This window comes from Onychostoma macrolepis, chromosome 22 (assembly GCF_012432095.1).
Source record: "Onychostoma macrolepis isolate SWU-2019 chromosome 22, ASM1243209v1, whole genome shotgun sequence".
Taxonomy (NCBI): Eukaryota; Metazoa; Chordata; class Actinopteri; order Cypriniformes; family Cyprinidae; genus Onychostoma; species Onychostoma macrolepis.
The window spans coordinates 36,640,213-36,657,554 of NC_081176.1; the positions used below are offsets into that span (position 1 = coordinate 36,640,213).

Consider the following 17,342-nt stretch of genomic DNA (forward strand, 5'->3'; position numbering starts at 1 on the left):
TACTAGCTGCAGCCGTGAAAGCAGATTCTTAGACAACCCTAAATATAGTGAGTTGCAATAATCCAACCTGGATGAAATAAAAGCATGAATCACGGTTTCCATGTCATGAAAAGACAGTATTCTCTTCAATTTGGCAATCATACGCAATTGAAAGAAGCTACCTTTAACAACAGCACTGACTTGTCTATCAAACTTCAACTCCGAGTCAAAGGTTACACCAAGATTTCTTACTTGTGAATTGATATTATTGGCTAAGGGGCCAAGATGTACAGAAAGCTGTTCGGCTAACTTTGGGGGGCCAAAAATCACCACTTCCGATTTGGACTCATTGAGCTGCAGGAAACTAGAAGCCATCCAAGCCCTTATTTCCTCCAAACACTCCATCAAAATTGATATATTGGGGTCATTGTTACATCTTAGGGGCACATACAGTTGGATGTCATCAGCATAACAATGATAAGCCACATTAAATTTTTGACAAATTATACCCAAAGGGAGCATATATAGAGAAAACAACACAGGACCCAAACATGAACCCTGTGGAACCCCTGAGGAAATAGACTGTGGAGATGATATAAAACTTCCAAGCTCCACCGCAAAGGATCTTCCATGTAGATAGGATGAAAACCACTTTAACGCAACCCCCTCAATCCCTCCCCACTCTTGCAAACGATCAAGAAGAATCGCATGATCCACGGTGTCAAACGCAGCACTAAGATCCAGAAGCACCAAAATAGCACAATTCCCAGTGTCTACAGATAACAAATCATTAGACACTTTGAGAAGGGCAGTTTCAGTGCTATGTTGAGACCTGAAGCCCGACTGAAATTTATCAAAAATTTTGTTTCCATTTAAAAAAGTAGAAAGTTGATTAAGAACCACCTTCTCCAATAACTTAGCCAGAAAAGGCAGTTTTGAAATCGGTCTGTAATTATTTAGCACTGAGGAATCTAAAGTGGGTTTTTTCAAAAGAGGCTGCACCAAAGCATGTTTAAAATATGATGGAACGACACCCCTTGAAAGACTCTGATTTATTATAGACAGGATCATAGAAGCCACCACATCCCAAATCTGAGTTAATAAACGAGGTGGAATAACATCTAATGAACAATAAGATGGCTTGAGATGCTGAACAACTACTAACAACTCCGACAGAGAAACGGGCTCAAACATAGAAAAATGAGCAGAAATGCAGGAGTCAGGCCGAGATATGAGTCCATCAGGATTTAAAGCAGAGATTGAAATATTAGCTCTAATCGTACTGATCTTATCCACAAAAAAGTGTGCAAAACTTTCACAGGCTTTTTCAGAGCTGTCAAAAGCAACTGAACCTACAGTATTCAGGGCTGTGTTTATTGTGCGAAATAGCACTCTCGGACAATGATGATTCTGTGAGATTAGAGCTGAAAAATAATGTGCCTTGGCAGATTTAACAAACTGTTGGTAGGTATGCAAACAGTCCCTGAGTATCTCATAGGAGACTTGAAGCTTGTCTCTTTTCCATCTCCTCTCTGCCTGTCTCCATTTCTGCCTCAGTAAGCGGCTCTCTGCATTGAGCCATGGCTGTGAAACCATTTTTGATTTCACCTTTTAAAAGGGGCTATGAGTCCAGAATACCACTACACTCTGAATTAAAACTATCAACCAGAATATCCAAATCAGAGCGTAATGGGGACAAGACTGTGTCACACAAGTGCGGTTGGGATTTAAAAGCCTCTGAAAACTCAGAGGCTGTCAAAGCATTAATGGGCCTTACACTACGACCTGCTGACTCACTGCCTCGAGTTATCATAGAAAAAACCATGTTAAAAGTAATAAAATAATGATCTGAGATCCCAATGTTTTCTACTGCCAGCTCACACACTGGAATACCCCAAGATAAAACCAAGATGCTATTAGATGCTAATATTAGCTCTAATGCACCTGCAGAACAGGTCCAATTCTTCTTCATAATGCATTTTGTCATAATACTTCACGTACGGTCGCAAGAAATGTTGTATTTATTTAGAAATACTTTTGATAATAGTTGGGTAAATGTATACTGGGATTGAAGCGATGTGGCTTGGTAAATGTTTTATTGCCAGTTTAAAGGCAGATAATGGCTGAATAAAAACAAAAGAATAATGCTAAAGAATAATAAGGATTATGTCTCATAGCTGGAGGAAGTGTGAAAGCTTCTGTTTCCTTGAACTAGTTTGTCATGCATTTCTTTTTCAACACATTTACAGGTAAATCCTAGTATTTTAAATTTGTGATTAATCATGATTAATCACAGTCCATGACTGTGATTAATGCGATTAAATTTTTTAATTGACTGACAGCACTAATTTATATATTTATATAAGAAATAAGGTATGAGAGGCCGTGCTGTATCGTGAATAAATCACGGCTGAAGGGCGCTGTTAGGCTCGAAGTGAAGCGGAGTGCCTGCAACCCCTTTAGCCGTGATTTATTCATGATACAGCACGGCCTCTCATACCTTGTTGCTTTTAAAAAACGGTTACCACACAATAAAACAATATTGAAACCAATAGGGGTGTGACCGAAGCTGAAAGGCACGGATAATGGCTTTTAAAACGAATAACGGAAAACGAATAATTCTGCCCGAATATTCGGCTGAAGCTGCAGCACGTGTTTGCTAGACTCACAGGTGAGCCGGGGATCAGCGCGATATTCTACACAAACCAAATTCACGGAATGATGAGTGTGTGAAGTGAATGAATGTATGGAACTTTATGAAAGAAAAGAGCGCAAATCAACTCCGTGCATCTCTCATAAATCAGAGCTTGGCAAGAGTAATATTACCTAAAATAATACATCATACACATTCTAGTATTTGTGTATATATAAAAGGCAATAATTTAAACCAACAGCCTCTCAAAAACCAAAGCAGCTCTCTGTCAAGAGTAGGCTAATAATGAACTTAGATACAGATACATTTTCTATTAGGCCTACATGTTTGCTTCTTTATCTTTTGCTGGTTTGCGTGGCAGACGCACATTTGTTTAGTGTAGTAAAAAAAAAAAAGACTTGTTTTAAAGAGTTTTAAAAATGCGTTCCTTGAATTAATTCAGTCATGTTCAAATGATCACTAAATGTTTGTCATGAAATCTCTCTACTTGTATGATAGATTTATTTTTAGAAATTTAAAACTTTACATTTTAGAATGCTGAATAGGGCAAATAGTCTAAACAAATATTTTTCCACTCGGTTCCCTTTTTTCCATAGCCTATACTTTTCCAAACCTGCAAATTACTTGAGTAAAATACTTTTTAAACTGCACAGGAACTGGTGAGCCAAAGGAAATCATGTCGTTTTACATAAACCTCTAAAATTACAACGCAGTAAGAAATGTGTGAAGTAAATGAGTTTAAAATACTGAAATAAGCGCAAATAAAATAGCAGTGTTGCAGTTGCCTTCCATGCATTTCCTGGAAATTACTTAAATCAATTTCTTAAATCAAGTTTTTCTATTTAAATATTTTTTTATACCATTTTAACCGCTAATTTAATAGCCACGATGCTAGCTATCATAATGAACTTCATGGGACGAAATGGAGAGTATTAAATCACAAACGATGATTTTTAGTCAGCTTTGATCATTATGTTCACTTTTAGTTATTGTAATCTCTTCTTTTCTGAACTATTTGTTGTCGTTTACGTTTGTTAAATAGTTACCCATCCATGTTACATGTAGACTATCTAATATATTTAGCCTATTTTTCTATTAATTTACACACCCATAAAAACTGTTTTTATAATTTTGAAATAACTGAAATAGTGTTTCAGTGAGGCCTAACGTTAATCCAAAATCATATATGAATCCAGTCTTATATACACTATTACACTGAACTGAATGAAACAGTTTATACTTTTTTATCCATGTTTTCTTTTTTATTCAGCAGTCAATGAAAACGTGTGTTCTGTGTATGTTTCATGAATATGTCTCTGTAGTGGACTGCTGAAACTGCTGATGTCTGTTGCTGGCTGACAATAAAGTGATCTCTCTGGACTTACCCCATCTTTTGAAGGTGTGTAAGTAAGTGAATAATTGCAGAGAAACATCAGAAATTCCCCTAAAACATTCAATTACTTATAGTTATTCTTTTTCTTTTCCCTTTTATTTTCTTCTGAGAAATCCGAGCCTTGCCCTACCTGTTACATGACGATCCTGCTGTGCTGGACTGTATATGATAAATGAGGTAAGTCTGAGTTTGTGCATTTTGAGTTTTGTACACACACACACACACACACACATACAGATGCATCTCAAAAAAAATTTTTTTCGTAACTTATTTAAAAAGTGAAACTTTCATATATTCTAGATTCATTACATGTAAAGTAAAACATTTCAAAAGTTTTTTTCTTTTAATTTTGATGATTAGAGCTTACAGCTCATGAAAGTCAAAAGTCTAGTATCTCAAAATATTAAGATCAATCAAAAAAAGGATTTGCAATACAGAAAAGTTCAAGTTCTTTAAAGTATGTCCATTTATGCACTCAATACTTGGTCGGGGCTCCTTTAGCACAAACTCCAGCATCAGTGAACAGCCTGTGGCACTTCTGAGACACTATTGAGCCTTCAGCTCGTCTGGATTGACTTTCTCATCTTTCTCTTGAAAATATACCATAGATTCCATATGGGGTTCAGGTCAGGAATGTTGGCTGGCCAATCAAGAACGGTAATATCATGGTCAGCAAACCACCTGGAAGTGGTTTTGTCACTGTGGGCAGGTGCTAAAGTCCTGCTGGAAAAGAAAGTCAGCATCTCCATGAAGCTTGTCAGCAGACGGAAGCATAAAGTGCTCCAAAATCTCCTGGTAGACGGCTGCATTGAGTTTGGACTTGATAAAACACAGTGGACCCACAACAGCAGACGTCACAGCACCCAAATCATCACAGACTGTGGAAACTTCACACTAGACTTCAAGCAACATGGATTCTGTGCCTCTCCACTCTTCCTCCAGACTCTGGGACCTTGATTTCCAAATGAAATGCAAAATTTACTTTCATCTGAAAAGAGGACTTTGGACCACTGAGCAACAGTCCAGTTCTTTTTCTCCACAGCCCAGGTAAGACGCTTCTGATGTTGTGTCTGGTTCAGAAGTGGCTTGGTAGCCCTTTTCCTGAAGACGTCTGAGCGTGGTGACTCTTGATGCACTGACTCCAGCTTCAGTTCTCTCCTTGTGAAGCTCTCACAAGTGTTTGAATCGGCTTTGCTTGACTGTATTCTCAAGCTTGCGGTCATCCCTGTTGCTTGTGCACCTTTTCCTACCCAAATTCTTCCTTCCAGTCAACTTTGCATTTAATATGCTTTGATACAGCACTCTGTAAACAGCCACACCTTTCAGTAATGACCTTCTGTGACTTACCCTCTTTGTGGAGGGTGTCAATGTTCGTCTTCTGGATCATTGCCAAGTCAGCAGTCTTCTCCATTATTGTGGCTTCAAAGAACAAGAGATACCCAGAATTTATACTGTAGGGATGGTCATTTATTCAAACTCATATGTAAATATTCTAATATTTTGAGATACTGATTTTTGACTTTCATGAGCTGTAAGCTCTAATCATCAAAATTAAAACAAAAAAATTGTTTTTTTGAAATGTTTTACTTTACATGTAATGAATCTAGAATATATGAAAGTTTCACTTTTTGAAACAAGTTACAAAATGAACTTTTTCACGATATTCTAATTTTTTGAGATGCGCCTGTATGTTTGTGTGTGTGTGTGTGTGTGTGTGTAATTGTAATAGATATTGTGTATTTAACTAGTCCACAACCATTATTCAGTGCACTAATATAACAAAAAATTGCCTGTGATGTTCTCATTTTTAAGATACACTGAATAAAACCATGTGCTAAATGAATAAATGTCAATATTTTTTAAATAAAATTTTATGTAAATCCCTCCTTTTTCAACAAACTACACAGAATCTTACACCAACTGTGGTAATGGAGACCCATTTGGTGAGAGCAGCACTGCAGATTTCCCTGATGGTGAGGAGCTACTTGCTGACGAACCTACCAACATGAGTTCACCTTATACTATATGTGCCTTTGTTCTATTCAACATTATACAGAAAAGCTGTTAAACGTACAGTAAAGTGCACTATTTTTCTGCTGTATCTGTTGGATATTCAGGAGATCATCAAGTTACCTACATACCTCATGGGGCTTATCAATTTCTTAAAATGTCCTGTGTGAATTTTCCCAATCTGTGACCTCCATTTAGAACAAGAAAGAATATGTTAACATTGTCTGCAATGTACATTAAATTTGTAATTAAATTTGCTAATTTGAACTGTACTATTTTTGAGGTACATGAAATGTTTTAAAGTTCTAAGATATTTGAGTCACATTTACTTATTTATGGTTTTGTTTATTTATAACAATATTAACACTGGTGTTTCCATGAATTGGATTGTTATGTGCAGTATTGACTATTTAAGGTGATTATTTATTTGAAACTTCTATGGATGTTGTTGTTTATCAATAAACAATGTTTGATATGTATTTGTTTTAGTTTTTCAGTTTGTTCATTAAAATAATTTAAAAAAAATGTCAATAGCAGGAACAATAAACTAGTGGGTGAGTGGGTGGGTGGGAGGGAAGGAGGGAGGGGGACAAATATTAAAGAACTGCAATTGGGAAATGGTACCTCAAAGCACCAAGGTGGTTCCTGACCATTCTTAATAAAAGGGTTCCTCCAGGAACCGTTAAAGTTCCTCAGAGAAGAACCCCAAAAGGTGCCTCCAGGAACATTTAGTTTTTACAGTGTATTTTGAATATTAATCATATTTAGCTCTGCCACACATGCAGCGGGGGGCTAGAATAGTTTCAGTAACATACTGATTGACTAAGACACTGCATTTTGTTGATGAAAATTATTTTTTGTTTTGTTTAAAAAAAAACATGCTGATATTGTTTGTATTAAAATTAAAGTTTCTTTCTCTTTTGACATGTTCAAAATTAGATAGAAATACTTTAATAACTACCATTTCTGTCCTTTAGTGTGACGTAATGTCCTGTGGTGTGACACACATAAAAGAACCACAGATTTGTTTTTATCTCAAAATATCTTTAAAAAAAACAGTTGAGTATTAGATATAATCATCACTCATCTTAAAATGGTATCATTTTCAGCCGTTTTGAACAGATGACAGCAAAGTTTGTCTTGTTGTCAAACTTTCTTGAAATTGTCCAACAAGTCATGGGGGTAAAATGATGTTAATTATAATTTCATATTAAATGAATAACAGTTTCTGAAAATAAGTGTAACTGTCAGCAGTCGGAGGGAACGACGCGGAGACGAGGATCAACGTAACAGTCTTTAATATACACCACACACAGGGAACGGCAGGAAACACGCGTACATAACGTTAGAGACCCGACAAACATGAGGCCCTTTCGCACCGCAGGAACCTTTTCATAGTATCTGAACTACCCACTTTTTGGCGTGTTCGCACCGCGGGAACTAGGAACTGTTTTAGTTCCCGGAACTCCGTTTGGAGGAACTATTTAACTCCTACTTCAGAGCAGGGTCTAAAACAGTTCCATAGGAACTGTAAATAGTAAGTGTATGCTGATTGGCTAAACACGTACTAAAACGCCCTCACCCGCCATGATTTAAAACACTGTGTAAACACATACTGTGTAAACATCGCATCAACTTATATTTCGCAAGAATGAAGAACAGCGATAGATGGACGGACGCTGAAGTGCAGGCACTTTTGAACATTTTGAACTCCTTTCCGATCTTTCAATCGCTTGATGTATAAGTTACGTCGACATTCCATGTCCATTACTGTGAACCCCGCAAGACACAACAACATCACAGCTCCGATCACAGCGTCCTCCATCCTCCTGTTGTTAACGTTGTTGTTCTTTGTTTTCGTTGTTGAACGCCGCGCACAAATGACGTCGCTGTCGACCGGCTTACGTCACTACTGTACTTTTAGTTCTGGAACTAAAGCGGTGCGAAAGGGGCTAATGACTGCACAGACTGGGACTTGAATACCTGACTAAAACGAGGGTAATTGACGAGACACACCTGAACCAAATGAACACAATCAAACCAGGGAGAAACTGCGTCACGGGGAGCACATGGGGAGAAAAACACACACAAACAGTCCAGAGACCTGACACTAACAATGAAGATAAATCTCTCTCATGCCATTTATACATTATTAAGATCTTAATTATTGCTATGTCACACCATAGGACAAATTTATGGTACAGTTCAGTAAAAATGTTACAAAAAGCAATGAAAGAATTGACGAAGTTAGTGACCCTTTATATTTTCTCAAAGATCAGACTTATCATGTCATGTCTTATTTTTAAATGTATTGATTATAACAAGGTTCATAAATGTTGTCTGTGGACTGCATATATCTGCAACATATCACACGCACACAATATACAGGTAGGTTAATATAATATTTTCTTAATTCTGTGCTTATTAAATTCAAAACATTTTATTAATGTATTCATAATATCCGTTTATGAATGTCCAAGGTTGCTATGGTCACGCAGGTTCATGCATTAACGCATGGCCACAAGAAATAAATGCTGTTCTCTCAATATAAGAAGTGTTGTTCCCCCGAACATGTCCCCTACCTGCCAGCTTCTTGATCATTTTGTCATGAAAAGATTACACCTTAGGCCTACATATAATTATCACAGAAACAAATCCACAGCTGAACCGTGGCAACAAGTGGTGTTTTCATAATCAGCGAAACCTATTTGAAGGAATCAGTTGAATGGATTGAACTCACTCGTTAAGACAGTGACTTGGCGCCACCTAGTGTCTGTTTTAGTGTCATATTAAACGTTTCATTGAATTGACATATTGACATATTTGTGCCTTCAAAATTTAAAACGTAAATTTCATAACATTTTATGTATTTGCAGGCTTATTGCAGTGTAAATGCATTCAGTAATGATGTCTCTGATGGCTTTTGTTGACACTGATTGGATTTTTACTAGTAACAGCCCTTTATTATTTTAACTGAGTTTATCAACAGGAATTAAGAACGTGGCATTCCATATTCATGATGCATACATTAATACGGTTTTTAAAAAATGCCCCTGGACATCACGGGTTTGTTTCTGATGCTGTCAATGTTGTTTTTGGTTTCTGGTTACATTAAAAAAATGCAGTTAGCTGAAAAAGCTGAGGGCACACTACAGGCGCTGTTTGGATGAGCATGATGCTTGTGTTCAATGCATGGCGTGTGTCTTTCACTAGCTCCGGAACATGGACACCTCTTGTTTGACCTAATTCTGGATATTTCCAGCCCAAGACGTGTGATTAATCCGTATCTAAAGCGTGTCTACACCAAGAGAACCCATTATAATCAGTTGATGTGACTGTCCACACGGGAAGTGGTGCGAGGTGACAAATCTTCTACAGTAACTGATGCCTCCTTCTATTCTGAATCTTGGAAACATGCTTTGTAGGCTATGCATTGAAAGTGAAACCTAAATAAACAGCGCGCGTAGGAGAGCGATTGCACGCTTTTGCATCACAGATAGCAGGCTTCCCAGCCGAAACAACCCCCCACGTGAAACTGAAATAATAACCCGTGATATTTTGGCCATATTGACTATCTAAGTCATTCATCTCACACTATCAACAGGCGCGTCATGTAGGCTACACTTATTGCACTTCGTTTGGGCACCACAAGGTGTCACTGTGGCTTCAAAGCTTACCCCTCGACTACTCTAGATCGATTTCTATTCCTGAGGCAAAACACGCCCTCCTCATTACCCTACGGACAAAGAAATGTAGAAATAAACAAATGTGGGAATAAATAAATGTGGAAATAAATACGTAAATAAATACATAAATGTGAAAATAAATAAAAGTGGAAATAAATAAATGTAGAAATAAAACAAATAATAAATAAATAAATGTGGGAAAAAATGAAAAAATATATAAGGAAATAAAATTATACATAATTATTTATTTTTGCTTTTTTACTTTTCTTTGTATATTTATTTATATATTTATTTATTTTTGCATTTTTACTTTTCTTTGTACATTTCTTTCTTTCTTTCTTTATTTCTAATTACGGCAGGATTAGCATTTCATAAAATATTAATTCGGCTGTTTAAAATAAATAAAGAAATGTGTAAGAGAGTGGTTATTATGTGCAAACAGTGAGAAACTCTATATTTTTGCAGTGTGCGCACGCCAAAAAAAAATCAGATTTGAAGCTTGTGACATAAACGAGCACAGTGTGTACTTTCTTTATAGCCTACACATATAAAACACGCTGGTATTTGTTTCAATCCAAACACTCGGCTGAGAATGCTGGGTTATTAGGAAGCTGACTTGATTTGACCCAATTTGGGTTGATATCAGTGCTGGGTTAGGAATGTGGAGGATGTGAAAGAGAGCATGCAGCAAGTCATGCGGGTTCAAACACGAGCTTCTTTAGCTGCCATAACTGTGTGTGAGAGAGTGAGAGTGTGTGTGTGTGCGCGTATAAACCTACACTTTCGTAGTCCTGCTGTCATCATGATCTCTCCTCCATGATCCACACTATAAACACACAAACACACATTAATGTAGTTCTGTACATTTACATTTATCCAAAGTGACTTAGAGTGCATTCAGCTATATATTTTTTTATCAGTATATGTGTTCCCTGGGAATTGAACCCACAACCTTTTGCGCTGCTAATGCAATGCTCTAACACTGAGCCACAGGAACATCTGTATCATTCAGTATGTCAGTATTAGTGTTTGACATACTTGAGTATCTGCAGTTTATAGTTTGCATCCTCCAGTTTGTGTTTGAGCAGCTGGACTCCTGATTGTCCTGGGTGATTGTAGCTCAGATCCAGCTCTCTCAGGTGTGAGGGGTTTGAACTCAGAGTTGAAGACAAATAACCACAGCCTTCCTCTGATACCATACAGCCAGACAACCTACAGACACACACAGTCAGATCATCTACAGACACACAGTCAGATCATCTACAGACACACACCGTCAGATCATCTACAGACACACACACACACACACACACACACACACACACACACACCGTCAGATCATCTACAGACACACACAGTCAGATCATCTACAGAAACACATCAGCATTGTGACCAGCTGACTGTAAATGATCTCTTATATGTTCTTAATACCTCAGAATCTGCAGCTGACAATTTGTACTCTTCAGTCCATCAGAAATAAACTTTACACCAGAGTCCTGCAGGTCATTGTTACTCAGATCCAGCTCTCTCAGGACAGAGTTTGAGGATTGTAGAGCTGATGACAAACTCTCACAACACTGAGCAGTGAGATTACAGCCAGCAAGACTGAAAGAGAGCAGAACACACATCAACAGTCAGATCATCTACAGACACACAGTCAGATCATCTACAGACACACACAGTCAGATCGTCTACAGACACACAGTCAGACCATCTACAGACACACAGTCAGATCATCTACAGACACACAGTCAGATCATCTACAGAAACACACAGTCAGATCATCTTCAGACACACAGTCAGATCATCTACAGACACACAGTCAGACCATCTACAGACACAGTCAGATCATCTACAAACACACACAGTCAGATTATCTACAGACACACAGTCAGACCATCTACAGACACACAGTCAGATCATCTTCAGACACAGTCAGATCATCTACAGACACACACAGACAGATCATCTACAGACACAGTCAGATCATCTACAGACACACACAGAAAGATCATCTACAGACACAGTCAGATCATCTACAGACACACAGACAGATCATCTTCAGACACACAGTCAGGCCATCTAAAGACACAGACAGTCAGATCATCTACAGACACACAAAGTCAGATCATCCACACACACACACACACACACACACAGATCACATCTACAGACACACACAGACAGATCATCTACAGATACACACAGACAGATCATCTACAGACACAGTCAGATCATCTACAGACACACACAGTCAGATCATCTACAGACACACATGGTCAGATCATCTACACACACACACACACACACACACACACACAGTCAGATCATCTACAGACACACACAGTCAGATCATCTACAGAAACACATCAGCATTGTGACCAGCTGACTGTAAATTATCTCTTATATGTTCTTAATACCTCAGAATCTGCAGCTGACAATTTGTACTCTTCAGTCCATCAGAAATAAACTTTACACCAGAGTCCTGCAGAACACTGTTACTCAGATCCAGCTCTCTCAGGACAGAGTTTGAGGATTGTAGAGCTGATGACAAACTCTCACAACACTGAGCAGTGAGATTACAGCCAGCAAGACTGAAAGAGAGCAGAACACACATCAACAGTCAGATCATCTACAGACACACAGTCAGATCATCTACAGACACAGTCAGACCATCTACAGACACACAGTCAGATCATCTACAGAAACACACAGTCAGATCATCTTCAGACACACACAGTCAGATCATCTTCAGACCCAGTCAGATCATCTACAGACACACACAGTCAGATTATCTACAGACACACAGTCAGACCATCTACAGACACACAGTCAGATCATCTTCAGACACACAGTCAGATCATCTACAGACACAGTCAGATCATCTACAGACACACACAGAAAGATCATCTACAGACACAGTCAGATAATCTACAGACACACACAGACAGATCATCTTCAGACACACAGTCAGGCCATCTAAAGACACACACAGATCATCTACACACACACACACAGATCACATCTACAGACACACACACAGACAGATCATCTACAGATACACACAGACAGATCATCTACAGACACACAGTCAGATCATCTACAGACACACACACACACACACACACACACACACACACACACACACACAGTCAGATCATCTACAGACACACACAGTCAGATCATCACACACACACACACACACACACACACACACACACAGATCACATCTACAGACACACATATCACCTACAGACACACACAGTCAGATTATCTACAGACACAGTCAGACCATCTACAGACAGTCAGATCGTCTACAGACACACACAGTCAGATTATCTACAGACACAGTCAGACCATCTACAGACACACAGTCAGATCATCTTCAGACACACAGTCAGATCATCTACAGACACACACAGTCAGATCATCTACAGACACACACAGTCAGATCATCTACACACACAGTCAGATCATCTACAGACACACACAGTCAGATCATCCACACACACACACACACACATCTACAGACACACACAGACAGATCATCTACAGACACACACAGTCAGATCATCTACAGACACACAGACAGATCATCTACAGACACACAGTCAGATCATCTACAGACACACACAGTCAGATCATCTACAGACACACAGACAAATCATCTACAGACACACAGTCAGATCATCCACACACACACACACACACACACACACACACACACACACACACACACACACAGTCAGATCATCTTCACACACACACACAGTCAGATCATCTTCAGACACACACAGTCAGATCATCTACAGAAACACATCAACATTGTGACCAGTTGACTGTAAATTATCTTTTATGTGTTCTTAAATACCTCAGTATCTGCAGCTTACAGTTTTGACTCTTCAGTCCATCAGAAATAAACTTTACACCAGAGTCCTGCAGGTCATTGTTACTCAGATGCAGCTCTCTCGGGACAGAGTTTGAGGATTGTAGAGCTGATGACAAACTCTCACAACACTGAGCAGTGAGATTACAGCCAGCAAGACTGAAAGAGAGCAGAACACACATCAACAGAGCTGATAACACAATTTCACAATGCTGATTGGAGAGATCACAGCCAGAAAATCTGGAAGAGATTAAATCAATTTTAAGAATTAACACACAGACAGATCATCTACAGACACACAGATCAAATAAAATTTAAGAATTAAGAAAACAATGAAGACATGTACAGAGGGTTGCCAGTTTTCTGTCCTCAGGGAACAGAGGATGACATGATCTGAACACTGAATCACAATAAGATGAGCTCCTGAGAGTGAGATAATCTGATCATTTTATCATTCAGATTGATTCATTATTTAGATCAGATGAGCTCCTGACTGTTTCTTCAGCTAAAAAATATTGAATTTAATTCACTATCAGCTGTGACTCCAGTGGTTTAAACTGAATTTTATGAAGCTATTTTTGAGAAAAATATTTATGAAATTACCACTTTATTTACAAAAATACAAATGTTTGATATTTACATTTAATAAGTCTGCTAATAATACGGCATGTATTTTAACATGTCACAAACATACTTTGTTATTCGCAGGGATGGATAAAGTTCCTGAAAGCCACACTTAAGTAAAACTACAGATATCTTACCAGAAAATGACTTTGGTAGAGGTTGAAGTCACCATCTAGAATATTACTTCTAATAGTAAAAGTTTTAAAGTATGTGATATTAATTGTACTTAAGTATGATTTTTTTTTAAATATATATTAAACGTACTTAAGTATTGAAAGTAAAAGTACAGGTAAATGCAAAATGGAAAAGGAGCAAATAAATATATATAAAAAATGTTAACATTATTTAATTAAAAAATGAATAAATAAAACATGGCCACAATTTAGCTAAAACAATGGAGCTTAAAAGAAGGAAAGGATTAATAAAACGTCCTCATGCTTAATCTCACTATTTCCCTTTTGATACTTCACTCGTACTGTGTCTTACTAGACACATATGGGGAAAACTCCTTTTTCTCCGATAACTGAAGCCTTTTTTCAATAACGCATTGTTACTGCACGGCCATTGGTTTGTGCAGTGCAATAAAGACGAAACAATGGCTCGGCAGCAGTGCTGCACAAGCCTATGGTGACGAAGCCCGCGAGAGCCCTCCAGAATGGGCGGGGCATCTGGCTATATAAGTGGCCGATTCGCCATAGGATCCTCAGATTTCTTCTCCTTCAGCAACGACATCGCTCTTCGCTGATCTACGAGACTCGAAGCATTCTCGCCATTGACTAGCCTTTGCAGTGGATCAAGACCCTCTCGGCTCGGCTGACTTCCCCGCTGACTCGCCGCTCTCAAGCGCTTCAGTGCCTGCAGCAGCCACTGTCTCACGGTCCCCTACCGCCATCCGGCGAGCACTATAAATAGCAAATTTTCAAAGAGCAAATTTCTCGGCGTTGTTGCAAATGCCGCACTGTTACTGTCGCTCGTGCAGGGCTCCCCTACACGCCACTGACGGTCACGGCCAGTGCACTTCCTGCTTGGGCAGCGCCCACGCTGAAGCTGCACTCACCGGGACGGAATGTGAGGATATGAGGAATCCTCATTGTGAGGATATGAGTCTCGCCTCTCTGCGCATAGCTTTCTTGCTCGATTTGTGACCCCGCCCTCCTTCTGTCTATTGAGCCCAGCGAGCCCAAGCCGGGCACAGAACGCCGAACTGCTCCGCATCCTGTCCAAGTCCGTGGATGAGCTGGGTTTGGAGGGGTCTCTGCCAGAGGAGCCCACTCGCAGCCGCCTGGATGAATGGTTCCTGCCGGGGCGCCATCAGGCCCCTCGTCAGCGAGCCTCGCTGTTCTTCCCGGAAGTCCACGAAGAACTCACCAGGTCCACGGCCCACCTGCATGCTTCCTCTTCATCCGCCCTCACCTCCGTAGATGGCGCTGAAGAAAAAGGGTACAAAAAGATGCCTCTCGATGAGTCAGTGGCCGCGCATCTTTGCCCGCCCACAACTATCGACTGGACAAGCAGCATCGGTGCAGGAGGAAGGTGGTCTCGACAGATGCATCCAACACGGGTTGGGGGGGCTCTACACCTTTGGCCTCTCGATGGGAGCTCACGGAACTCCCCGAGAGCGTTCAAAACACAATCTCTCAGACTAGAGCCCCGTCTACAGGACATCTCTAGGCCCTCAAATGGTCTGTCTTCTCTGCTTGGTGCTCAACCTGCCACGGTACAGACCCATTTTCCTGTGACATATCATTGATATTGTCCTTCCTACAAGAGCTGTTGGACAAGGGACGCTCACCTTCAGTGCTCAAGGTCTATGTAGCAGCTATAGCAAACACAGCTGCTTATGGCTTAGGTGAAGGTAAACTATTGAGAAAGAAAATGGATGTGTAACAGTATATTGGTTCACAGCAGTTTAATGTTCCTGCTTTCTGTGCCAAATGTTAATCAAACAACAAAACACATATATTCAAAGTTATGCAAAAAAGTGCTGCTGGGGTGTAAAAAGTCCATTAATTGGTGCTCTTTGGATGCGGGATTCTTTCGTATCATCAAAAAACTCATAAATCCAAGGCACTCGAATAGTGAAAAAATTAAAAAGCCTTTATTCACATGGCTTTAGAATTAAAAAAACAACACATTTGTGCACCGACGCGTTGCGGCCAATTCGCCTTCTTTAGGGTGTCAATTTACAAACACACTCAGAGTTCATTTAAACAATCAGTTCATCACATGACATGTCACATGTCTCCCGAGCAGGTATCAAAGCAACAATGAGAGAATTACTTATCAAAATCATAATCAATAAATTCAAATCAATTCAAAACACTGTAGCAAATATTAAAGAAAAAAAAAAACATATATAAGTCTCAAAGAAATCAAAAACTATATCATAATTATAAGAAACAAAGAAATTAATTACAAAAAAGGAGAAAAATCCAATTCTCCATTTAAACCTGGAAATTGTGTTGCTTTCAAAGTGTAAATCCAGAAAGACTCTCTATAAATATAAAGACATCAATAAATATATTTGTCTTAACCATATTCTCACAATGATTGCAATTATATTAAGTAAAACTTATATAATAATATATTTACAAATATATTTATTGATGTAACATCAGGACGTGAGTTTAAGGTAGATTCGTTTATTAATTGCAATACTTAATTTGTTGTGTATAGGTTGGAGTGTCCATGTGGTTGTTTTTATATAGGGATGACTAAAAGGAAATTAAATCTGAGACTAGCAGAACATAAGAATGCTATATGAATCTGCAATCCTCAATATCCCCTGGCCTTACATTATAGAGATAAAAATCATGGTAACCCCAGTACATTGAAAATAGTGGGTATAGAACATATTCTGAGGTCAATAAGAAGAGGAGATAGGATAAAAAGTTTACACAAAGAGAGTCTTTCTGGATTTACACTTTGAAAACAACAAAACACATTTAGTTTTTTGTTTGTAGAAAATTTTATTGCATTTAATTTATACAGTGAAGACTATGCAGTGTTATTTTACATTTGATTAATCAATTTCTGTACCTGAATACTGTTAGACTTACCTGAAAAATATAAAGCACTGTTTATTTCATTTGTATCTTTGTTCTGTTATAC

At 38.7% G+C, this 17,342-nt stretch overlaps 1 protein-coding gene across 2 annotated transcripts in view; it reads right to left on the minus strand.

Moving 5' to 3' along the window:
- LOC131529878 (NACHT, LRR and PYD domains-containing protein 12-like) overlaps nucleotides 1-17,342 on the minus strand; it is an 81,462-nt gene that overhangs the window by 20,382 nt on the left and 43,738 nt on the right. For both annotated transcript variants that reach the window (XM_058759844.1, XM_058759843.1), the window contains exons 5-9: nucleotides 13,593-13,766; nucleotides 12,142-12,315; nucleotides 11,153-11,326; nucleotides 10,760-10,933; nucleotides 10,501-10,547 (exon numbers count right to left, since the gene is read on the minus strand). In XM_058759844.1, the coding sequence (XP_058615827.1) occupies nucleotides 10,501-10,547; nucleotides 10,760-10,933; nucleotides 11,153-11,326; nucleotides 12,142-12,315; nucleotides 13,593-13,766 (743 nt within the window). The remainder of the gene's footprint in view (nucleotides 1-10,500; nucleotides 10,548-10,759; nucleotides 10,934-11,152; nucleotides 11,327-12,141; nucleotides 12,316-13,592; nucleotides 13,767-17,342) is intronic.